This window comes from Oncorhynchus kisutch, linkage group LG8 (genome assembly GCF_002021735.2).
Source record: "Oncorhynchus kisutch isolate 150728-3 linkage group LG8, Okis_V2, whole genome shotgun sequence".
Classification (NCBI taxonomy): domain Eukaryota; kingdom Metazoa; phylum Chordata; class Actinopteri; order Salmoniformes; family Salmonidae; genus Oncorhynchus; species Oncorhynchus kisutch.
In genome coordinates this window covers 18,890,139-18,914,282 of record NC_034181.2, presented here as the reverse complement: position 1 = coordinate 18,914,282, position 24,144 = coordinate 18,890,139, and the positions used below count along the sequence as shown (strand labels likewise).

Sequence of the window (24,144 nt, the reverse complement as noted above, 5' to 3'; positions counted from 1 at the left end):
TTTGACCAAAGACATACTCAGGCAGTGTTTCACACCTGTTTCAACTATAGGCTTGATAGTGGGTAGATTCGTTGCATAAAATGTGTTAGTGCTAGGGCAAAAAGGAAAATGTTCACCCCTTTGGGTTCCAAGGACCAGGATTTAGAAACACTGTTCTTGCGGCAGTTAGAGTTATACTTTTCACTTAGATTACATTCCTACATTGCTTTTAATTCTGCTATAGATCAATATTCCCTATTCCGACTCATTGCAATTGTCTTTTTGTACATATATTATTTGCTGCAAAGATTATAATATTATCATAATTTAATAGATGTATGTGTTGTTTCCTCTACGTTTCCTCAGGTGAGGTGGCCACCAAGCCTTACTGTAACGGCCGTGGTAATTTCAGCACTGAGACCTGCAGCTGTGTGTGTGAGCCCGGCTGGAAGGGACCCAACTGCACCGAGTCTGAGTGCCCCAACTTCTGCCAAGACCAGGGACGCTGCCTCGATGGAAAGTGTGTCTGCTTCGAGGGCTTCCACGGAGACGACTGCAGCATGGAGCCATGTCAGGAGGACTGTGGGGACAACGGGGAGTGCATCGACGCCATGTGTATCTGTGAGGACGGCTTCACCGGGAACGACTGCTCCCAGACCAACTGCCTGAACAACTGCCTGGGACGCGGCCGTTGTGTAGACGATGAGTGTGTGTGTGACGAGCCGTGGATGGGCTACGACTGCTCCGAGCTCATCTGCCCCAACGACTGCTACGACCGCGGTCGCTGCGTCAACGGAACCTGCTTCTGTGAGGAGGGCTTCACCGGGGATGACTGTGGGGAACTCACCTGCCCCAGCAACTGTAACAACCGTGGGATGTGTGTCGACGGCCAATGTGTGTGTCACTCTGGCTACAGCGGCGAAGACTGCTCCAAGCTGACCTGCCCCAACGATTGTACTGAGAAAGGCCATTGCTTCAACGGGAGGTGCATCTGCGACCCAGGCTTCGAGGGAGTGGACTGTTCCATCCTGTCTTGCCCAGACAACTGCAGCAACAGAGGCCAGTGTGTCAATGGAGAGTGTGTCTGCAATGTAGGATTTGAGGGTGATGACTGCTCTGAAATCTCCTGCCCCATGAAGTGTCTGAACCGAGGCCGCTGTTTGAATGGCCAGTGTGTGTGCAGTAAAGGCTTCGCCGGGGACGACTGCAGCATCAAGACCTGCCCCAAAGACTGCCTGGGACGCGGCGAGTGTGTTGACGGCACGTGCGTGTGCTTCATTGGCTTCACGGGCAAAGACTGCAGCGAGCTGACTTGTCCCAACAAATGTCTGAACCGTGGGCACTGTGTTAACGGCCAGTGTGTGTGCAACAAAGGCTTTGCTGGGGAGGACTGCAGTGAGAAGACATGTCCCAAAAACTGCCTGGAGAGGGGCTACTGCGTGGACGGGACGTGTGTGTGCTTCGAGGGATTCCAGGGCCTGGACTGCTCTGTGCTGACCTGTCCAGGAGACTGTGAGGACCAGGGGAGATGTATGGATGGAGTGTGTCTGTGTAATGAAGGTTTCATCGGAGAGGACTGCTCTGGGGGTAAGAAACCGAAGATTAATCCCAAATGGCACCCTATTCCCTTTATAGTGGACTACTTTTGACTAGGGCCAATAGGGCTCTGGTCAAAAGTAGTGTATTAGGGCAGTGGTTCTCAACTGGTTTTGCCTCAGAACCTAAATTGAAGGTTTGGTTGTCTCAGTCGCAAACCAATATACATTTTCTGGTGGGCTAAAATGCAATCTGGAAAACTATTTTGAATGCTATATTGATAGTAAGTGTACTAGTTATATGAAAAGGGAACAGCAGTCCCACCTTTTTCATTGTCATTCATTTAATTTAGCCCATATTCTGCGTGAGGAGTGTTAAGCTCACTGGTTTGAGAACACAAAATAAACCAAATCCTCTAAATAGCGCTGCTAATAACTCTATATTGAAGATGCTATGATTAAAGAAAAATATTAAATTATTAAAAAATATATAGGTTCATTTCTACACACTTTCTACCGGGTTTTAGTTTTTTCATGAAAAATGTCAAATAAAAATGTTTGCCCACACTCTCGACCCATTCAAAACCTCCCGCGACCCGTATTTGGGTCATGACCCACCAGTTGAGAATCGCTGTACTAGGAAATAGGGTGTCATTTTGGACAAACAGAAAGAGACAGAGAGAGAGAGAGATCTCACATCCTTTGGTTGATGGGAGTATGGCTTGATGTGATATCATTTGTTTATGGCTGATATGTTTGAGGAACATTTCAACATGATGACATTCATTGAAATGCTAAAGTGTCTGGCTGCACAACATTGGTTATATTGCTTTGAATAAATAATGTTGCTGTTTAATGTGGATGTCAAATGAAAATGTCCATGGCAATTGGAGTCATCTTGGAGAATTGATGATTTGGTCTAATTTATGTCGTTAGATGCCACAAAATACATCAGATCAGAGACATAAAAAAAAAAAAATGGGTTTGGCAATTGATGCTGTTCGATGCCCACCCTCCATTGAAGTGTAGTTGTGCAGCTGCTGAAATTTCCAGACAGAAATTCTACGTTCAGCAAATCCAGACATTTTAATATCCCTGATCAATAAGACTACATGAACTTGAAGGTGATTCATAGGCATTGTCCTTTGCGTTTGTGATACGTATCATAGTTGTGTATTATTTTGTCATGTTATAAAGCGTACCCAACCAAGTCCATGGTATAAGCAATAAAAAACACTAATCTGCTACAATTATACCTACTATTCTGAATATGTCCCCTAACATGATGTGGTTTTGATTCTCTCCAGTGTCTCCACCCAAGGACCTGACAGTGCAGGAGGTCACCCCAGAGACAGTGGACTTGTCCTGGGCTAACGAGATGCAGGTGGCAGAGTACCTGGTCACCTATGTGCCCACCGCCCTTGGAGGCCTGGAGCTGGACATGCGTGTGCATGGGGATCAGAAGAACACCACCATCAGTGAGCTGGAGCCTGGTGTGGAGTATCTGATCAGTGTCTTCGCAGTCCTCAGCAACAAGAGGAGTGTCCCTGTCAGTGCCAGAGTGGCAACACGTAAGTCAGGAGTAGTAAAAAGTTGACCGAAGACTCTCCCCATGTGTCAGATTTTCATTTTCCCCACTATGGTTTAAGGTTAGGATTGGTGGAAGGTAAGCTGATCCTAGATCTGTAACTAGGGAAACTTCAGCCCGGAGATGTAATTCACCTCTACGGTGTCCATATTAAGGCCGTCTCAGTCTCTCCTGGAACTCGTGATAAGACAGACTCAAGTCTGACTGAGACTGTCCTAAAATGGACTCCGTACACCCTTACCTCACCTTTGGTACCTGACTTGTCGGCTCTCCCAGATCTGAAGTAATGCAAAAGTGACATTCATAATAAAAATCTAATTATATCAACAAATTGATTGCAGGGCTCATGCATCTGTTGCTAATCTCATTGAATTAAATCCCTAATTGTACCTGGGATGTGGTAGTTTTTCAATGTTGTTACACTTTATTTACCCATCATTGGAACCAGCCAGCCTATTTCCTATATAGTGCACTACTGTTGACCAGGACACACAGGGCTGGCTGTGATCGAAAGCAGTGTACTATATAGGGAAAGGGGTGCCATTTTTGACACAGTCCATGTGCTGGGTGTCCTGAGGATTTAGTAAACAGAATATCAAACATGGTTTCATTTGTAAGTCTCATCCCATTAGATCTCCCTGAGCCCGAGGGACTCAAGTTCACATCAGTGAGGGAGACTGCAGTAGAGGTTCAGTGGGACCCCCTGGACATCCCCTTTGATGGCTGGAACCTCATCTTCAGAAACACTGTAAGTTGTCAGCAGTAAACCCTCATCTATGCAAACATTGAGTTATCAGTAGCAGACCTCTCATCTATAGAAACACTGAGTTATCAGTAGCAGACCTCTCATCTATAGAAACACTGAGTTATCAGTAGTAGACCTCTCATCTATAGAAACACAGAGTTATAAGCAGTATAAACACTGAGTTATCAGTACTAGACCTCTCATCTATAGATACACTGAGTTATCAGTAGTAGACCTATCATCTATAGAAACACTGAGTTATCTGTAGTAGACCTCTCATCTATAGAAACACTGAGTTATCTGTCGTAGACCTATCATCAAAAGAAACACTGAGTTATCCTTTGTAGACCCCTCATCTACAGAAACACTGAGTTATCAGTAGTAGACCTCTCATCTACAGATAAACTGAGTTATCATTAGTAGACCTTTCATCTATAGAAACACTGAGTTATCAGTAGTAGAACTATCATCTATAGTTACACTGAGATATCAGTAGTAGACCTCTAATCTATATAGACACTGAGTTATCAGTAGTAGACCTATCATCTATAGAAACACTGAGTTATCAGTAGTAGACCTCTCATCTATAGATACACCGAGTTATCAGTAGTAGACCTCTCATCTATAGAAACACTGAGTTATCAGTAGCAGACCGCAATTCTATAGAAACACTGAGTTATCAGTAGTAGACCTCTCATCTATAGAAACACTGAGTTATCAGTAGTAGGCCTCTCATCTATAGAAACACTGAGTTATCAGTAGCAGACCCCTCATCTATAGAAACACTGAGTTATCAGTAGTAGACCTCTCATCTATAGAAACACTGAGTTATCAGTAGCAGGCCCCTCATCTATGGAAACACTGAGTTATCAGTAGTAGAACCCTCATCTATAGAAACACTGAGTTATCAGTAGTAGACCTCTCATCTATAGAAACACTGAGTTATCAGTAGTAGACCTCTCATCTATAGAAACACTGAGTAATCAGTAGCAGACCCCTCATCTATAGAAACACTGAGTTATCAGTAGTAGACCTCTCATCTATAGAAACACTGAGTTATCAATAGAAGACCCCTCAGCTATAGAAACACAGAGTTATCAGTAGTAGACCTCTCATGTACAGATAAACAGAGTTATCAGTAGTAGACCTCTCATCTATAGATACACCGAGTTATCAGTAGTAGACCTCGAATCTGTAGAAACACTGAATTCTCAGTAGTAGTGTAACGCTCAATGAGTGAAAGGGTGTGGAGTCTGTCAGAGAGCAAAAGGATTTGTGAAAAACACGCTTTAATGTCCAAAATTACACAGGAACAAAAATAGTATACCCAACACAGGAGTAACTATAAAACAAAATAGTTCCCTGATGTGAAATACTAGGACAGCGAGAAAACCCAACAAAAACACTAACACCTCTCAGACATACAGAAGAACAAGCCCGCACAAACAGAAGCGGGCTAAACGAACTTAAATAACCCCACCCTAACAACCAAACAATAAACAGGTGAAACCAATTAGACAAAACCAAACGAACACGGAACAAAGGATCGATGGCAGCTAGTAGACTGACGACGACTGCCGAGCGCCACCCGAACAAGAAGGGGAGTCACCTTCGGTAATATTTGTGACAAGTAGACCTCTCATCTATAGATACACTGAGTTATCAGTCATAGACCTCTCATCTATACAAACACTGACTCATCAGTAGAAGTCTTCTCATCTATAGATACACTGAGTTATCAGTAGTTCACACCTCATCTATAGAAACACTGAGTTATCAGTAGTAGACCTCTCATCTATAGATACACTGAGTTATCAGTAGTAGACCCCTCATCTATAGAAACACTGAGTTATCAGTAGTAGACCTCTCATCTATAGATACACTGAGTTATCAGTAGTTCACACCTCATCTATAGAAACACTGAGTTATCAGTAGTAGACCCCTCATCTATAGAAACACTGAGTTGTCAATAGCAGACCTCTAATCTATAGTTAAACTGAGATATCAGTAGTAGACCCCTAATCTACAGAAACACTGAGTTATCAGTAGCAGACCTCTAATCTATAGTTAAACTGAGATATCAGTAGTAGACCCCTAATCTACAGAAACACTGAGTTATCAGTAGCAGACCTCTAATCTATAGTTAAACTGAGATATCAGTAGTAGACCCCTAATCTACAGAAACACTGAGTTATCTGCAGTATAAACTCTTAGATATCAGTAGTAGACCTCTCATCTTCAGAAACACTGAGTTAACAGTAGTAGACCTCTCATCTATAGAAACACCGAGTTATTAGTAGTAGATCTCTCATCTAAAGAAACACTGAGTTATCAGTAGTAGACCTCAAATCTACAGAAACACTGAGTTATTAGTAGTAGATCTCTCATCTAAAGAAACACTGAGTTATCAGTAGTAGACCTCAAATCTACAGAAACACTGAGTTATCAGTAGTAGACCTCTCATCTATAGATACACTGAGTTATCAGTAGTAGATCCCTCATCTACAGAAACACTGAGTTATCAGTATTAGACCTCTCATCTGTAGAAACACTGAGTTATCAGTAGTAGACCTCTCATCTGTAGAAACACTGAGTTATCAGTAGTAGACCTCTCATCTATAGAAACACTGAGTTATCAGTAGTAGACCTCTCATCTATAGAAACACTGAGTTATCAGTAGTAGACCCCTAATCTACAGAAACACTGAGTTATCAGTAGCAGACCTCTAATCTATAGTTAAACTGAGATATCAGTAGTAGACCCCTAATCTACAGAAACACTGAGTTATCAGCAGTATAAACTCTTAGATATCAGTAGTAGACCTCTCATCTTCAGAAACACTGAGTTAACAGTAGTAGACCCCTCATCTATAGAAACACTGAGTTATCAGTAGTAGACCCCTCATCTATAGAAACACTGAGTTATCAGTAGTAGACCTCTCATCTATAGATACACTGAGTTATCAGTCATAGACCTCTCATCTATACAAACACTGACTCATCAGTAGAAGTCTTCTCATCTATAGATACACTGAGTTATCAGTAGTTCACACCTCATCTATAGAAACACTGAGTTATCAGTAGTAGACCTCTCATCTATAGATACACTGAGTTATCAGTAGTAGACCCCTCATCTATAGAAACACTGAGTTATCAGTAGTAGACCCCTCATCTATAGAAACACTGAGTTATCAGTAGTAGACCTCTCATCTATAGATACACTGAGTTATCAGTAGTTCACACCTCATCTATAGAAACACTGAGTTATCAGTAGTAGACCCCTCATCTATAGAAACACTGAGTTATCAGTAGTAGACCTCTCATCTATAGAAACACTGAGTTGTCAATAGCAGACCTCTAATCTATAGTTAAACTGAGATATCAGTAGTAGACCCCTAATCTACAGAAACACTGAGTTATCAGTAGCAGACCTCTAATCTATAGTTAAACTGAGATATCAGTAGTAGACCCCTAATCTATAGAAACACTGAGTTATCAGTAGTAGACCCCTCATCTATAGAAACACTGACTCATCAGTAGAAGTCTTCTCATCTATAGATACACTGAGTTATCAGTAGTTCACACCTCATCTATAGAAACACTGAGTTATCAGTAGTAGACCTCTCATCTATAGATACACTGAGTTATCAGTAGTAGACCCCTCATCTATAGAAACACTGAGTTATCAGTAGTAGACCTCTCATCTATAGATACACTGAGTTATCAGTAGTTCACACCTCATCTATAGAAACACTGAGTTATCAGTAGTAGACCCCTCATCTATAGAAACACTGAGTTGTCAATAGCAGACCTCTAATCTATAGTTAAACTGAGATATCAGTAGTAGACCCCTAATCTACAGAAACACTGAGTTATCAGTAGCAGACCTCTAATCTATAGTTAAACTGAGATATCAGTAGTAGACCCCTAATCTACAGAAACACTGAGTTATCAGTAGCAGACCTCTAATCTATAGTTAAACTGAGATATCAGTAGTAGACCCCTAATCTACAGAAACACTGAGTTATCAGCAGTATAAACTCTTAGATATCAGTAGTAGACCTCTCATCTTCAGAAACACTGAGTTAACAGTAGTAGACCTCTCATCTATAGAAACACCGAGTTATTAGTAGTAGATCTCTCATCTAAAGAAACACTGAGTTATCAGTAGTAGACCTCAAATCTACAGAAACACTGAGTTATTAGTAGTAGATCTCTCATCTAAAGAAACACTGAGTTATCAGTAGTAGACCTCAAATCTACAGAAACACTGAGTTATCAGTAGTAGACCTCTCATCTATAGATACACTGAGTTATCAGTAGTAGATCCCTCATCTACAGAAACACTGAGTTATCAGTATTAGACCTCTCATCTGTAGAAACACTGAGTTATCAGTAGTAGACCTCTCATCTATAGAAACACTGAGTTATCAGTAGTAGACCTCTCATCTATAGAAACACTGAGTTATCAGTAGTAGACCCCTAATCTACAGAAACACTGAGTTATCAGTAGCAGACCTCTAATCTATAGTTAAACTGAGATATCAGTAGTAGACCCCTAATCTACAGAAACACTGAGTTATCAGCAGTATAAACTCTTAGATATCAGTAGTAGACCTCTCATCTTCAGAAACACTGAGTTAACAGTAGTAGACCCCTCATCTATAGAAACACTGAGTTATCAGTAGTAGACCCCTCATCTATAGAAACACTGAGTTATCAGTAGTAGACCTCTCATCTATAGATACACTGAGTTATCAGTCATAGACCTCTCATCTATACAAACACTGACTCATCAGTAGAAGTCTTCTCATCTATAGATACACTGAGTTATCAGTAGTTCACACCTCATCTATAGAAACACTGAGTTATCAGTAGTAGACCTCTCATCTATAGATACACTGAGTTATCAGTAGTAGACCCCTCATCTATAGAAACACTGAGTTATCAGTAGTAGACCCCTCATCTATAGAAACACTGAGTTATCAGTAGTAGACCTCTCATCTATAGATACACTGAGTTATCAGTAGTTCACACCTCATCTATAGAAACACTGAGTTATCAGTAGTAGACCCCTCATCTATAGAAACACTGAGTTATCAGTAGTAGACCTCTCATCTATAGAAACACTGAGTTGTCAATAGCAGACCTCTAATCTATAGTTAAACTGAGATATCAGTAGTAGACCCCTAATCTACAGAAACACTGAGTTATCAGTAGCAGACCTCTAATCTATAGTTAAACTGAGATATCAGTAGTAGACCCCTAATCTACAGAAACACTGAGTTATCAGTAGCAGACCTCTAATCTATAGTTAAACTGAGATATCAGTAGTAGACCCCTAATCTACAGAAACACTGAGTTATCAGTAGCAGACCTCTAATCTATAGTTAAACTGAGATATCAGTAGTAGACCCCTAATCTACAGAAACACTGAGTTATCAGTAGCAGACCTCTAATCTATAGTTAAACTGAGATATCAGTAGTAGACCCCTAATCTACAGAAACACTGAGTTATCAGCAGTATAAACTCTTAGATATCAGTAGTAGACCTCTCATCTTCAGAAACACTGAGTTAACAGTAGTAGACCTCTCATCTATAGAAACACCGAGTTATTAGTAGTAGATCTCTCATCTAAAGAAACACTGAGTTATCAGTAGTAGACCTCAAATCTACAGAAACACTGAGTTATTAGTAGTAGATCTCTCATCTAAAGAAACACTGAGTTATCAGTAGTAGACCTCAAATCTACAGAAACACTGAGTTATCAGTAGTAGACCTCTCATCTATAGATACACTGAGTTATCAGTAGTAGATCCCTCATCTACAGAAACACTGAGTTATCAGTATTAGACCTCTCATCTGTAGAAACACTGAGTTATCAGTAGTAGACCTCTCATCTATAGAAACACTGAGTTATCAGTAGTAGACCTCTCATCTATAGAAACACTGAGTTATCAGTAGTAGACCCCTAATCTACAGAAACACTGAGTTATCAGTAGCAGACCTCTAATCTATAGTTAAACTGAGATATCAGTAGTAGACCCCTAATCTACAGAAACACTGAGTTATCAGCAGTATAAACTCTTAGATATCAGTAGTAGACCTCTCATCTTCAGAAACACTGAGTTAACAGTAGTAGACCCCTCATCTATAGAAACACTGAGTTATCAGTAGTAGACCCCTCATCTATAGAAACACTGAGTTATCAGTAGTAGACCTCTCATCTATAGATACACTGAGTTATCAGTCATAGACCTCTCATCTATACAAACACTGACTCATCAGTAGAAGTCTTCTCATCTATAGATACACTGAGTTATCAGTAGTTCACACCTCATCTATAGAAACACTGAGTTATCAGTAGTAGACCTCTCATCTATAGATACACTGAGTTATCAGTAGTAGACCCCTCATCTATAGAAACACTGAGTTATCAGTAGTAGACCCCTCATCTATAGAAACACTGAGTTATCAGTAGTAGACCTCTCATCTATAGATACACTGAGTTATCAGTAGTTCACACCTCATCTATAGAAACACTGAGTTATCAGTAGTAGACCCCTCATCTATAGAAACACTGAGTTATCAGTAGTAGACCTCTCATCTGTAGAAACACTGAGTTATCAGTAGTAGACCTCTCATCTATAGAAACACTGAGTTATCAGTAGTAGACCTCTCATCTATAGAAACACTGAGTTATCAGTAGTAGACCCCTAATCTACAGAAACACTGAGTTATCAGTAGCAGACCTCTAATCTATAGTTAAACTGAGATATCAGTAGTAGACCCCTAATCTACAGAAACACTGAGTTATCAGCAGTATAAACTCTTAGATATCAGTAGTAGACCTCTCATCTTCAGAAACACTGAGTTAACAGTAGTAGACCCCTCATCTATAGAAACACTGAGTTATCAGTAGTAGACCCCTCATCTATAGAAACACTGAGTTATCAGTAGTAGACCTCTCATCTATAGATACACTGAGTTATCAGTCATAGACCTCTCATCTATACAAACACTGACTCATCAGTAGAAGTCTTCTCATCTATAGATACACTGAGTTATCAGTAGTTCACACCTCATCTATAGAAACACTGAGTTATCAGTAGTAGACCTCTCATCTATAGATACACTGAGTTATCAGTAGTAGACCCCTCATCTATAGAAACACTGAGTTATCAGTAGTAGACCCCTCATCTATAGAAACACTGAGTTATCAGTAGTAGACCTCTCATCTATAGATACACTGAGTTATCAGTAGTTCACACCTCATCTATAGAAACACTGAGTTATCAGTAGTAGACCCCTCATCTATAGAAACACTGAGTTATCAGTAGTAGACCTCTCATCTATAGAAACACTGAGTTGTCAATAGCAGACCTCTAATCTATAGTTAAACTGAGATATCAGTAGTAGACCCATAATCTACAGAAACACTGAGTTATCAGTAGCAGACCTCTAATCTATAGTTAAACTGAGATATCAGTAGTAGACCCCTAATCTACAGAAACACTGAGTTATCAGTAGCAGACCTCTAATCTATAGTTAAACTGAGATATCAGTAGTAGACCCCTAATCTACAGAAACACTGAGTTATCAGTAGCAGACCTCTAATCTATAGTTAAACTGAGATATCAGTAGTAGACCCCTAATCTACAGAAACACTGAGTTATCAGCAGTATAAACTCTTAGATATCAGTAGTAGACCTCTCATCTTCAGAAACACTGAGTTAACAGTAGTAGACCTCTCATCTATAGAAACACCGAGTTATTAGTAGTAGATCTCTCATCTAAAGAAACACTGAGTTATCAGTAGTAGACCTCAAATCTACAGAAACACTGAGTTATTAGTAGTAGATCTCTCATCTAAAGAAACACTGAGTTATCAGTAGTAGACCTCAAATCTACAGAAACACTGAGTTATCAGTAGTAGACCTCTCATCTATAGATACACTGAGTTATCAGTAGTAGATCCCTCATCTACAGAAACACTGAGTTATCAGTATTAGACCTCTCATCTGTAGAAACACTGAGTTATCAGTAGTAGACCTCTCATCTATAGAAACACTGAGTTATCAGTATTAGACCTCTCATCCATAGAAACACTGAGTTATCAGCAGTAGACCTCTCATCTATAGAAACACTGAGTTATCAGTATTAGACCTTTCATCTATAGAAACACTGAGTTATCATTAGTAGACCTTTCATCTATAGGAACACTGAGTTATCAGTAGAAGACCCTTCATCTGCAGAAACACAGAAATATCAGCAGTATAAACACTGAGAGAACAATAGTAGACCTCTCATCTTCAGAAACACTGAGTTATCAGTAGAAGACCCCTGATCTATAGAAGCACTGAATTTTCAGTAGTAGAACTCTAATCTATAGAAACACTGAGTTATCAGTTGCAGACCTCTTATCTAGAGAAACACTGATTTATCAGTATTAGACCTTTCATCTATAGAAACACTGAGTTATCAGTGGTAGAACCCTTATCTATATAAACACTGAGTTATCAGTAGTAGACCTCTCATCTATTGAATCACTGAGTTATCAGTTGTAGACCCCTCGCCTTCAAACAATCTGAGTTAGGAACACGCCTTTCCCTCGTCTCCCATGGTGCATTTTGTTGTTAATAGATCTGTCTCTACATATTTTACATCGAGGAGGCTGAGATCTTCAGAAGCCAAAAGCCTATCATTATCCCCACTTTTCTGTGGTCGAAACCATACACCGCCCCCTGAAAGGACAGACAGACCCACTCCTAGCTTCAGTAATTGCCCTAGCTATGTGCGTTTGTGTTCTAAATGGCACACTTTTCCCTATATAGGGCACTACTTTTGACCAGAAGCCTATGGGTCTATGTTTTCTGGTCAAAAGCAGTGCACTGTATAGGGAATAGGGTGTAGGGTGCCATTTGGGACAAATACTATGTGAACCTGAGTATCCTGTGGAAATAATGTAGCAGAGCCCGTATTCAAGTCTCTAGTCACCAGTTAAATGTGACTAAATGTTCTGCGAGGCTTCTGTCGACAGCTCTAATGGCCATGTACTGCAGCAATGAGGCACAGAACCATTATTGTTTCTGAATGCTTTGTTTTTTCTTTTCCAAAGCCTATGAGAAGTAGCCCAAGGACATGAAAGCCACAGTTCATTACATTTAGTTCCCCCCCACATCCTTACAGTAGTTGAACCATCACAGACAGAATCCTCTGAGTACGATGTGGCTGCCCTATTCCCACACCAAGTCTATGTCCCAAATAGCACCCCATCTACTATAAAGTGTGCTACTTTTGACCAGAGGGGCCCTGGGAAAGTAGTGATTAGGGTGCCATTTGGGAATCAGCCCAAAGCTAACCTTGACTTTGAGGTGGGTAACGGTAGATATACTAGATAGATAGGTACTTTATTGATCCCCAAGGTGAAGTGTGTCATAAAACATGCCATCCCATTTTAATGACTGGTGTTGTTTGGCGTTGTCAGAAAGAGGAGAACGGGGAGATTCTGAACTCCCTGGGCAGCCCTGACACCATGTTCGAGCAGTCTGGGCTGGGACCTGGTCAGGAGTACGAGGTCAAACTGGAGGTGGTGAAGAACAACACCAGCGGACCTGCAGCACGCAAAAGCCTTTTCACAAGTGAGTCCATACATACAGCACTTATAGAGTTCTATTCACTTGTTTTTTAGGACAAGAATGTGCTCCTCCAGGCCAATATCTTTCAGTTGGAAAATGAACCTGAATGTTGAATCTGCGTAGATGGTAGCTTGTCGCGCAATAAAACAAGTAAATTAAATAACTATTTCAAAATATGATGAACTATTTCTTGCCAACCTCAAGTGTTCTGTAATCCTTGTATTCATGACATATTTGCATTGGATATAATCCATAAACCCCTTCTACGCCATTCTGACCGCCTGCTGGAGATTTAAAAGACATGATTCCCAGCAATACACACAGACTCAGAAGCAGCTTACAGCTGTCATAGTTACACACAGAACACATTGTCACCTTGATTCACTAGGTTTCTCTATTGAATATCCGCACTGCTGGAGCTCTGTGAGTGTGTTCCAAATGGCACCCTATTTCCTTTATAGTGCATCCATTTGGGATGCAGCTGGACAGTCTATCCAAGGCATCCTGAAGTGCCAATATTGAGTGATTAGCTTGTCACTTTTCATGGCAACGTCTTGATTTACCAGAGGTACCCCCTCGACTGGTTAACATTTATGTGGAAATCATATTTCCATAATGCTGCTGCTATAAGGGCTAATGGCTTTTATGGGATCAATATAACAATAGGTTTCATGTTGAAACTAATGTTGAAACTATCTCGTACCCTCTCACTAGCCAAACTATTTTTAGGTGGCTCGAGGGGAGGTTAAAATATACTGCACTACCAACACATTAAAGAATAGTCATGGAGAATGGTGTGTTATTGTCATTTCGGAAAGAAAAGCTTTCTGGAACATTCCAGCCCTAAACTATCAAAATAAAGAAAGTCACACACTCCATGTATAAACTCCCAGCAATTTAATGGGTATTTACCAATGTTTAGGCATCACTGTGCCTTCCTCTGGGTAATGTCATGAATACTTGAACCAGGTTATGTAGACAAAAAGTGCAATGAGTGTAATCAATGACAGTAGTTAGGGGTGTGTCATAATGATTAAGTTAATTAAAATTCATTTGTGAAACTGTTAAAAAATAGTATATGGCATATTAAATATGTTACACTATTGTTATCATATAGAAACATAATGGAATATTGTACATCATATTAGCATCAACATATGTTCTTTCATTCAATTTCACATAATACTTTTCTATTTCATTTCATATTTGTTACATGGGATATTTTGGTTCAACCTTAATGTATATTAGGCATCATCAAACAGGGGGAACATATTAGGTGTACGCTAATAAGCTGTAGAAAAATATATACATTTATAAGACTTGTTCATAAAGGAAACATTTTGTTCATAAGAAGGGCCTGAGATCAAAGTCAATATTCAGAAAACAGTTTTTAGATAGGATATCCAATAAGCCTCCCTTTGTAGAAGTAGGATCTCCATGTTACCTCCTCTCCTTGGTAGAGCAACATGCTCAATGCCTGTGTATTTGAGGGAGGAGATTGAGTGGTTAGCTTCAACAAAGTGAGCTGCTACTGGATGGTCAATGTTCTTACACCTGATTGAGCTGCAGTGTTCAGCTATGCGTTGTTTTTAATTGTCTTTTCGTTTGTCCTACGTAGGCTTTTCAACATGGACAGGTGATGAGATGGATTACTCCCTTGGTTTTGCATGAGATGATACTCCTAATAGGGATCTTTCAACCTGTATGTGGGTGTCTGAAGGAAGACGCTTTTATAGTGCTATTGCACTGTGCGCATGAGCCACATTTGTAGTTCCCATTTGGGATAGGTGTCAAGAGAGTCTGAGTAGTCTCAGGGGGCATGTCAGATCTCACCAAACTATCTCCAATATTGTGACCATGCTTATAGACAACCAGTCGGGGTGCCAGTGCTTTATCAGGATCTTTCATTTTCTCTGAAACATTCGTGTACGATTGCGTTGTTTTTCTTCTTTGGTTGAGTTTTTAGTAATTCCTCTTTTGTTTTTTGAGATATTTTCATCATTGCAGCATCAAGAGTTTTGTCCTTGTAGTCTCTCATTTTGAATTTATCTGTCATTTTTTTTGCGTTGCTGTTTAACCCTGCATAACTGATTATATGGTAGACCATTCTTGAGGGGAAGAGGATGCATACTATCCACACATAGGCACAAGGTATTGTGATCTGTGGGCTTTGTTAATAAGTCTGTGTGTAATGCATCATTCTCTTTGATGATCCATAAGTCTAGGTAGTTTTCTCTCATCAGTCTGCATGGTGAATTTTAGGTATTCAGAGTTCTCCTTTAGCAGAGTTTGGAATTAATTTAGTTCCTGCTGACTTCCTTCCCATAGCACAAAGACATCATCTATATATCTCTTCCATAGAAGTATTTTAGAAAGTAAGGGGTGTCTCTGTTTTATAAAGGAGTGCTTCTTCAAATTGTCCCACAAACAGGTTTGCATAGTTGGGGGAAAAGGGGAGCCCACGGCTACACCCCGACTTTGAAGGAAAAAGTCTGACTCAAAGACAAAGTAGTTATTGGATAATACCAGTTCAGTAAGTTGTAAGATGCGATCATTGGATGGAGCAAGGGTAGGGTCTCTCTGCTGAAGGATGTGTTGCAGCGTCTGCAAGCCTCCAGTGTGTGGGATGTTAGTGTACAAGCTCTCCACATCAAAAATGGCCAGCAGGGTGCCCTCTGGTAACCTTCCTAAGCCCTCTATCAATGAGATCAGTTCAGAAAGATCAGAAAGTTGGTATCTTGGGAATTTTCATACATAGAAATTCAACTTATTTTTTTGTGATTTAGAGTACACATAATATGTTCCCTCTGTTTGATGGTGCTCATTATACATTCAGGTTGAACCAAAAGATTACATGTAACAAATATGAAATTAAGTACGAAATGATTATGTGAAATTGAATGAAACAACCAACGTATGTTTATGCTAATATGATACAATATTCCATTATGTTTCTATATGATAACAATAGTGTAATATATTTAATATTTTTATTTAACTAGGCAAGTCAGTTAAGAACAAATTCTTATTTTCAATGACGGCCTAGGAACAGTGGGTTAACTGCCTGTTCAGGGGCAGAATGACAGATTTGTACCTTGTCAGCTCTGGGATTTGAACTTGCAACCTTTCAGTTACTAGTCCAATGCTCGTACCACTAGGCTACTCTGCCTAGTGGTACATAATATGCCATATACTATTTTTTTAACAGTTTCACAAATTAATTTGAATTAACTTAATCATTATGACACACCCCTAACTACTGTCATTGATTACACTCATTGCACTGTTTGTCTACATAACCTGGTTCAAGTATTCATGACATTACCCAGAGGAAGGCACAGTGATGCCGAAATGTTGGCAAATACCCGTTAAATTGCTGGGAGTTTATACATGGAGTGTGCGACTTTCTTTCTTTTGATAGTTTATAGTTTATTCGCCGTTAGTCAGCACCTCCACGCAAACTGTTTCTTAATAGTTTTTAATCGAACATGCCAGCGCTGACGTGGGAGCTGAACAGACTGGGAGCTTTCACCCCTGCCCTTGCAAGAGTTCTCTTTCAACAAATCAGAGTAAAGACATTTCAATATCCTGAAGCAAATGTTCTTCACAGGTTTCTGTACTAACCTTTATTGGCTCACCTCCATCCCAATTCAAGGTCAGGCTCTCTCTGCTTATTTATGGTTTGAAAAATGCATTCGCTTTGCCAGAGTAAACAGAACTAAGCCACTAGCTACCTGACATTCTCCTCTTATACGCCCCCCTTCCTCTTTATCGGAGGGTAGTTTGCACACTATAGCGTTGACTGACACTATAGGACTAGCATGTCCGTGTCTAAAGTTTATGGAGCTGTTGAGCTGTTGAACATTGGAACCTGAGACACGCATACACACACCGCACACACACGTGTGCTTGCACACATGCGTGCACACACATGCACGCACACACACGTACACACACACACACACACACACACACACACACACACACACACACACACACACACACACACACACACACACACACACACACACACACACACACACACACACACACACACACACACACACACACGCATACACATAAACACACACAAACATACTTTTACACAACAGCACTGGGATTATGTTACCTAGATCTCCATGTAGCTCAAGGCCTCTCTATGTCTGCCATTAAAACACACAGACTCATGCCACATCAAATCAAATCAAATTTTATTGGTCACATACACATGGTTAGCAGATGCTAATGCGAGTGTAGCGAAATGCTTGTGCTTCTAGTTCAGACAGTGCAGCAATATCTAACAAGTAATCTAACAATTTCACAATGACCTAATACACAAATGTAAAGGGATGGAATAGGAATATGTACATATAAATATATGGATGAGCGATGACCAAACGGCATTGGCAAGATGCAGTAGATGGTATAAAATACAGTATATACATATGAGATGAGTAAGACATGTAAACATTATTAAAGTGTCATTTTTTTAGGTGATGCATTTATTAAAGTGGACAGTGATTTGAGTCTGTATGTAGGCAGCAGCCTCTGTGTTAGTGATGGCTGTTTAACAGTCTGATGGCCTTGAGATAGAAGCTGTTTTTCAGTCTCTCGGTCCGTGCTTTGATGCACCTGTACTGACCTCGCCTTCTGGATGATAGCGGGGTGAACAGGCAGTGGGATGGGTGGTGGTTGTCCTTGATTATCTTTTTTGCCTTCCTTGTGAATCGAGTGCTGTAGGTGTCCTGGAGGGCAGGTAGTTTGCTCCTGGTGATGCGTTGTGCTGACCGCACCACCCTCTGGAGAGTCTTGCGGTTGAGGGCGGCGCAGTTGCCATACCAGGCGGTGATACAGCCCGACAGGGTGCTCTGAATTGTGCATCTGTAAACGTTGAGGGTTTTAGGTGACAAGCCAAAATTCTTCAGCCTCCTGTTGATCCTTCTTCACCACACTGTCTGTGTGGGTGGACCATTTCAGTTTGTCCGTGATGTGTATGCCGAGGAACTTAAAACTTTCCACCTTCGCCACTATTGTCCTGTCGATGTGGATAGAGGAGTGCTCTCTCTGCTGTTTCCTGAAGTCCACGATAATCTCCTTTGTTTTGTTGATGTTGAGTGAGAGGTTGTTTTCCTGACACCACACTCCGAGTGCCCTCACCTCCTCCCTGTAGGCTGGGGTGCTACCTCTGCTGTTTCCTGAAGTCCACGATCATCTCCCTTGTTTTGTTGACATTAAGTTAGAGGTTGTTTTCCTGACACCACACTCCATGTGCCCTCACCTCCTCCCTGTAGGCTGTCTCGTCGTTGTTGGTAATCAAGCCCGCTACTGTTGTGTCATCTGCAAACTTGATGATTGAGCTGGAGGCGTGCATGGCCACGCAGTCATGGGTGAACAGGGAGTACAGGAGGGGGCTGAGCACGTACCCTTGTGGGGCCCCAGTGTTGAGGATCAGTGAAGTGGAGATGTTGATTCCTTCCTTCACCACCTGGGGGCGGGCCGTCAGAAAGTCCAGGACGCAATTGCACAGGGTGGGGTTGAGACCCAGGGCCTTAAGCTTAATGATGAGCTTGGAGGGTACTATGGTGTTGATTGCTGAGCTGTAGTCAATGAACAACATGCTTACATAGGTATTCCTCTTGTCCAGATGGGATAGGGCAGTGTGCGGTGTGATGGCGATTGCATCGTCTGTGGACCTGTTGGGGCGGTTTGCAAACTGAAGTGGGCCTAGGGTGGCAAGTAAGGTGGAGGGGATATGATCCTTGACTAGTCTCTCAAAGCACTCCAGGATGACAGAGGTGAGTGCTACGACGCGATAGTCATTTAGTTCAGTTATCTTTGCCTTCTTGGGTATAGGAACAATGGTAGCCATCTTGAAGCATGTGGGTGCAGCAGACTGGGATAGGGAGCAATTGAATATGTCCGTAAACTCACCAGCCAGCTGGTCTGCGCATGCTCTGAGGACGCGGCTAAGGACGCCGTCTGGGCCAGCAGCCTTGCGAGGGTTAACACGTTTAAATGTTTGAGTTTGAGTTTGAGTTAATTTTTATTTTTACAGGGACAGTGCACATTAATCAACGTTTCAGTAAAAGTGCCGGTTTTAGCCAGCCGGCTAATTTTCAACTGCAGTCCCTGGGCAGGTTATTAAAAACAATTACAATATAGACAATAGCAACATAGAACAAGAAAGACATAGCAACATAGGACAAGCAAGACGTAGCATACAGACAGAGCAACATAAAACAAAAAGCAGCAAGACAAGATTCATAAAAGCAACAAAGTGTTTCCACACCTCACAAGCTACAGACAACAGACAACATGGAGAGCGGCAACACACAGCTAGGGACCATGTTCACAAATCTGATTGACCTTTAGCCATGTCTTCAAGCATTTTGTGAAAGTGTGATATGTGGTGCAGTTATGTGTGTCTGATGGCAGTGTATTCCAGACATGGGAAGCTCTCACAGAGAATGCAGATTTACTAAAGGTGCTTTTCCTTAGGGGAACTATACAGTCACCTCTCATGGCAGACCTTGTGGATCTGCTGCCATATGTCTGGGTTTTCTGTTTAACAAAAATATTGAGTGGAGGGGGAGCCAGGCCATTGAGGATCTTGAATACAAGACATGCGTCTGTGTATTGCACAAGATTTTCCCAACTCAAGAGCTCATGCTTTCTAAGGATGTGACAATGATGATGGCTTACTCACGTCGGCCACGGAGAAGGAGAGGGGGGCCCGCGATGCGGGCAATGGTGCTTAGTTTTTCTGGAAGCAAGATGTCGGTGCCCGTGACTTGGCTGGGTTTCTTTTTGTAGTCCATAACTGCCTGTAGACCCTGCCACATACGTCTCGTGTCTGAGCCGTTGAATTGCAACTCTACTTTGTCCCTATACCAACATTCCACTTGTTGGATTGCCTTGCAGAGGGAATAACTACACTGTTTATATTCTGCCATATTCCTAGTCATCTTTCCATCATTGAATGTGATAGCTCGCACATTCAGCTTTGCGCGAATGCCGCCATCTATACGTGGTTTCTGATTAGGGTAGGTTTTAATAGTCACATAGACATAGTGTAGTGGGATTAGCATTCTGTGGGACTAATTGCATGGAGAGATCCCCTCCTCCATGCCCTCCCACATCCCCTCCCCCATGGTGTGTGTTTGTGTGGGAGGGAGGGAGGGACCACTCCGGCTCATGGGAAGCCATCATCCTCCCAGGAAACAATCACAACCCTCGAACGACACATACACACACACACACACACACACACACACACACACACACACACACACACACACACACACACACACACACACACACACACACACACACACACACACACACACACACACACCCAGCCAGCCAGCCAGCCAGCCAATCTCATTGGCGGTTAAATCTATGTTAAGCTCCAGTGCAGATTCCCTGTTTTATCTTTCTTCTGCAGAAGGTTGACTTTCCTGAAGTTGCTAATTGTGACAAATCAATTCCATCATAATCTAGGGAAAGTGCCTTTCATGCTCTGGGTTTTGATCTGTACTTAAATTAATAACGTCATGCATGGATGCCTAAAAGAAAACATAGTTCATTTTCAAATGATTATTGGTAGTAAATCCTGTCACTATTCATATTCAACCCTGTAACAAAGGCTCTGATGAGAGCTCAAACTCTTTAAATCATATTCCAAGTCTCTCTGCCCTATCCATGGCCTTTTACCAGGACACCTGCACCCAGTATCACCTTATTAAAAATAGACAACCTGCCTTAATAAACCCCGTTCTCTGACCAAATTCGGTTCTCGGGACCCCAAGGGGTGCACGTTTTGGTTTTTGCTCTAGCACTACACAGCTGATTCAAATAATCAACTCATCATCAAGCTTTGATCATTTGAATCAGCTGTGTAGTGTTATGGCAAAAACCAAAATGTGCATCCCCTGGGGACTCGAGGACTTAGTTTGGGAAATGTTCTCAGTCCTGGGATGTGACCCAAACTGCACCCTATTCCCTATATAGTGCAATACATTTGACCAGGTACCATAGAGCTGTATTCATATCACACCCTGTATTCACCCCCCCCACCTCCTCTCTCCCCAGAGATCGATTCTCCTAGAGAGGTGAATTTGCGTGATGTAACGGACACCACAGCGCTGGTGACCTGGTTCCTGCCTGTGGCCATGGTGGATGGGGTGAGAGTGTCTTATGGGCCCAGCGACAACCCCTCAGACAGGAACACAGTGGAGCTGTCCTCCAGCGACACACAGCACCACCTGGGCAGCCTGAACCCTGACACAGAGTATGAGGTGTCGCTCATGGCCAAGAGGGGAGAGATGACCAGCGTGCCTGTATCTGAGACCTTCCAAACAGGTAAGACAAGAGTTGTATTCCATTTGGCACCTTATTCCATTTATAGTGCACCAGGGCCCATTAGGGACAAGCAAACTATACAACACTAGGGTTGCAAAAGTTTTCCAGAAATCTTTGAATTAGGAGGGAATAAACAGGATATCCATGAATGCTCCAACTGGGATTTCTGGAAAAACCTGGAATCGGGAGGGAATAAGCAGGAAATCTGGAAATCGTTAAACCGGGATTTCTGGAAAACATGGGAATTTGGGGAAAGTGGCTGGAAGTGTGGATCTCTTTAAACAGCACAATATCAAAATGATGGATGTGTAATAATTTGTTTGCTGGGTCTTTGATTAGAATAAAGGTAATGTTGATTATTGAAATGTTTATATGTTCATGTCTTACCCTTTAGCTGTTATACATTTAGATTAAATTAAAATAAACATCCAATAAGCTTAAAAAATAGATTAAAAACTGTCCAGTATCTTTGATCAACTAGGCCAGGGGTGTCAAAGTCATTTTGCCCAGGGGGCCACATCCTAGGCAAACATACTAACCGGCGATAAAAAAGTGTTGGTCTGTTCTCAACTGGGGTCTGGACCACACATCGTATTGTATTTGTGAGGGGATCATGACATTCCCCCCTGCCTGATCTATGACTGGATGTGTTCCAGACCTGGATGCCCCGCGGGACCTGCAGACGGTAGAGCTGACTGACGAGAGCATTACTCTGGAGTGGAAGAACAGCCAGGCTCAAGTAGACAACTACCGCATCAAATATGGCCCCCTCTCTGGAGGAGACCATGGAGAGCTGTTGTTCCCTACCGGACCCCTGGACACCACCCAGGCCAAGATCACTGGTAAGTGATCTCATTTTACGTAAAACCCTGATGAACTGTAAGGGCCGAAACGTGTTAGTTATATCAATAACTGTGTGTTTTTATCAACTCCAACTGCCCTCCAAGAGTTCCTCTTCCAAGAATTCCTCTTCTCTTCCGTTTACTCCTCAGTTCATGCACCTTGGTTGTAGAGCAAGGTGGTGGCAAATGCTCCTTTTCCTTTGTTCAAGATCACTGGTAAGACAGAGCCCCTCCACTAGTCTAGTTATAACAGGATGCTTTTGGTGGTGGTTTGTGTAATATCTGTGAATTTTCAGTTTTTAGATATTTTTGTTGTTACCTCTTAAAAAAACAATCAATGTGAGAACAGCTATAAAACAACCGTCCTGTCTAAGTGTAAATTAATATACACTACATGACTAAAAGTATGTGGACACCTGCTCGTCGAACATCTCATTCCAAAAATCATGGGCATTAATATGGAGTTGGTCCCCCTTAACAGCCTCCACTCTTCTGGGAAGGCTTTCCACTAGATGTTGGAACATTGCTGCGGGTACTTGCACCCATTCAGCCACAAGAGCATTAGTGAGGTCGGGCACTGATGTTGGGCAATTAGGCCTGGCTCGCAGTCAGCGTTCCAATTCATCCCAAAGGTGTTCGATGGGATTGAGGTCAGGGCTCTGTGCAGGCCAGTCAAGTTCTTCCATACCGATCTTGACAAAACATTTCTGTATGCACCTCGCTTTGTGCACGGGGCCATTGACATGCTGAAACAGGAAAGGGCCTTCCCAAAAATGTTTCCACAATGTTGGAAGCACAGACTCGTCGTGGTATGCTGTAGCCTTAAGATTTCCCTTCACTGGATCTAAGGGGCCTAGCCTGAACCATGAAAAAGCCCTAGACCATTATTCCTCCTCCACCAAACTTTACAGTTGGCACTATGCATTGGGGCAGGTAGCATTCTCCTGGCATCTGCCAAACCCAGATTCGTCCATCGGACTGCCAGATGATGAAGAGTGATTCATTACTCCAGAGAACACGTTTCCACTGCTCCAGTGTCCAATGGCAGCGGATGTTACACCACTCCAGCCAACGCCTGGCATTGAGCATGGTCATCTTAGGCTTGTGTGCGGCTGCTCGGCCATGGAAACCCATTTCATCAAGCTTCCGACGAACAGTTCTTGTGCTGACATTGCTTCCACAGGCAGTTTGGAACTCAGTAGTGAGTATTGCAACCGAGGACAGGCGGTTTTTATCACACTACGCACTTCAGCACTCGCCGGTCCCGTTCTGTGAGCTTGTGTGTCCTCCCACTTTGCGGCTTAGCCATTGTTGCTTCTAGACGTTTCCATTTCACAATAACAGCACATATGTTGACCGGGGCAGCTCTAGCAGGGCAGAAATTTGACGAACTGAATTGTTGGAAAGGTGGCATCCTATGACGGTGCCACCTTGAAAGTCACTGAGCTCTTCAGTA

General features: G+C 42.0%; 1 protein-coding gene across 2 annotated transcripts in view; it reads left to right on the top strand.

Annotated features, from left to right (window-relative positions):
- The window catches only part of LOC109896117 (tenascin), an 82,822-nt gene that overhangs the window by 25,910 nt on the left and 32,768 nt on the right, over positions 1–24,144 (top strand). For both annotated transcript variants that reach the window (XM_031829753.1, XM_020490372.2), the window contains exons 3-8: positions 346–1,566; positions 2,822–3,085; positions 3,735–3,850; positions 13,335–13,488; positions 21,577–21,846; positions 22,503–22,688. In XM_031829753.1, the coding sequence (XP_031685613.1) occupies positions 346–1,566; positions 2,822–3,085; positions 3,735–3,850; positions 13,335–13,488; positions 21,577–21,846; positions 22,503–22,688 (2,211 nt within the window). The remainder of the gene's footprint in view (positions 1–345; positions 1,567–2,821; positions 3,086–3,734; positions 3,851–13,334; positions 13,489–21,576; positions 21,847–22,502; positions 22,689–24,144) is intronic.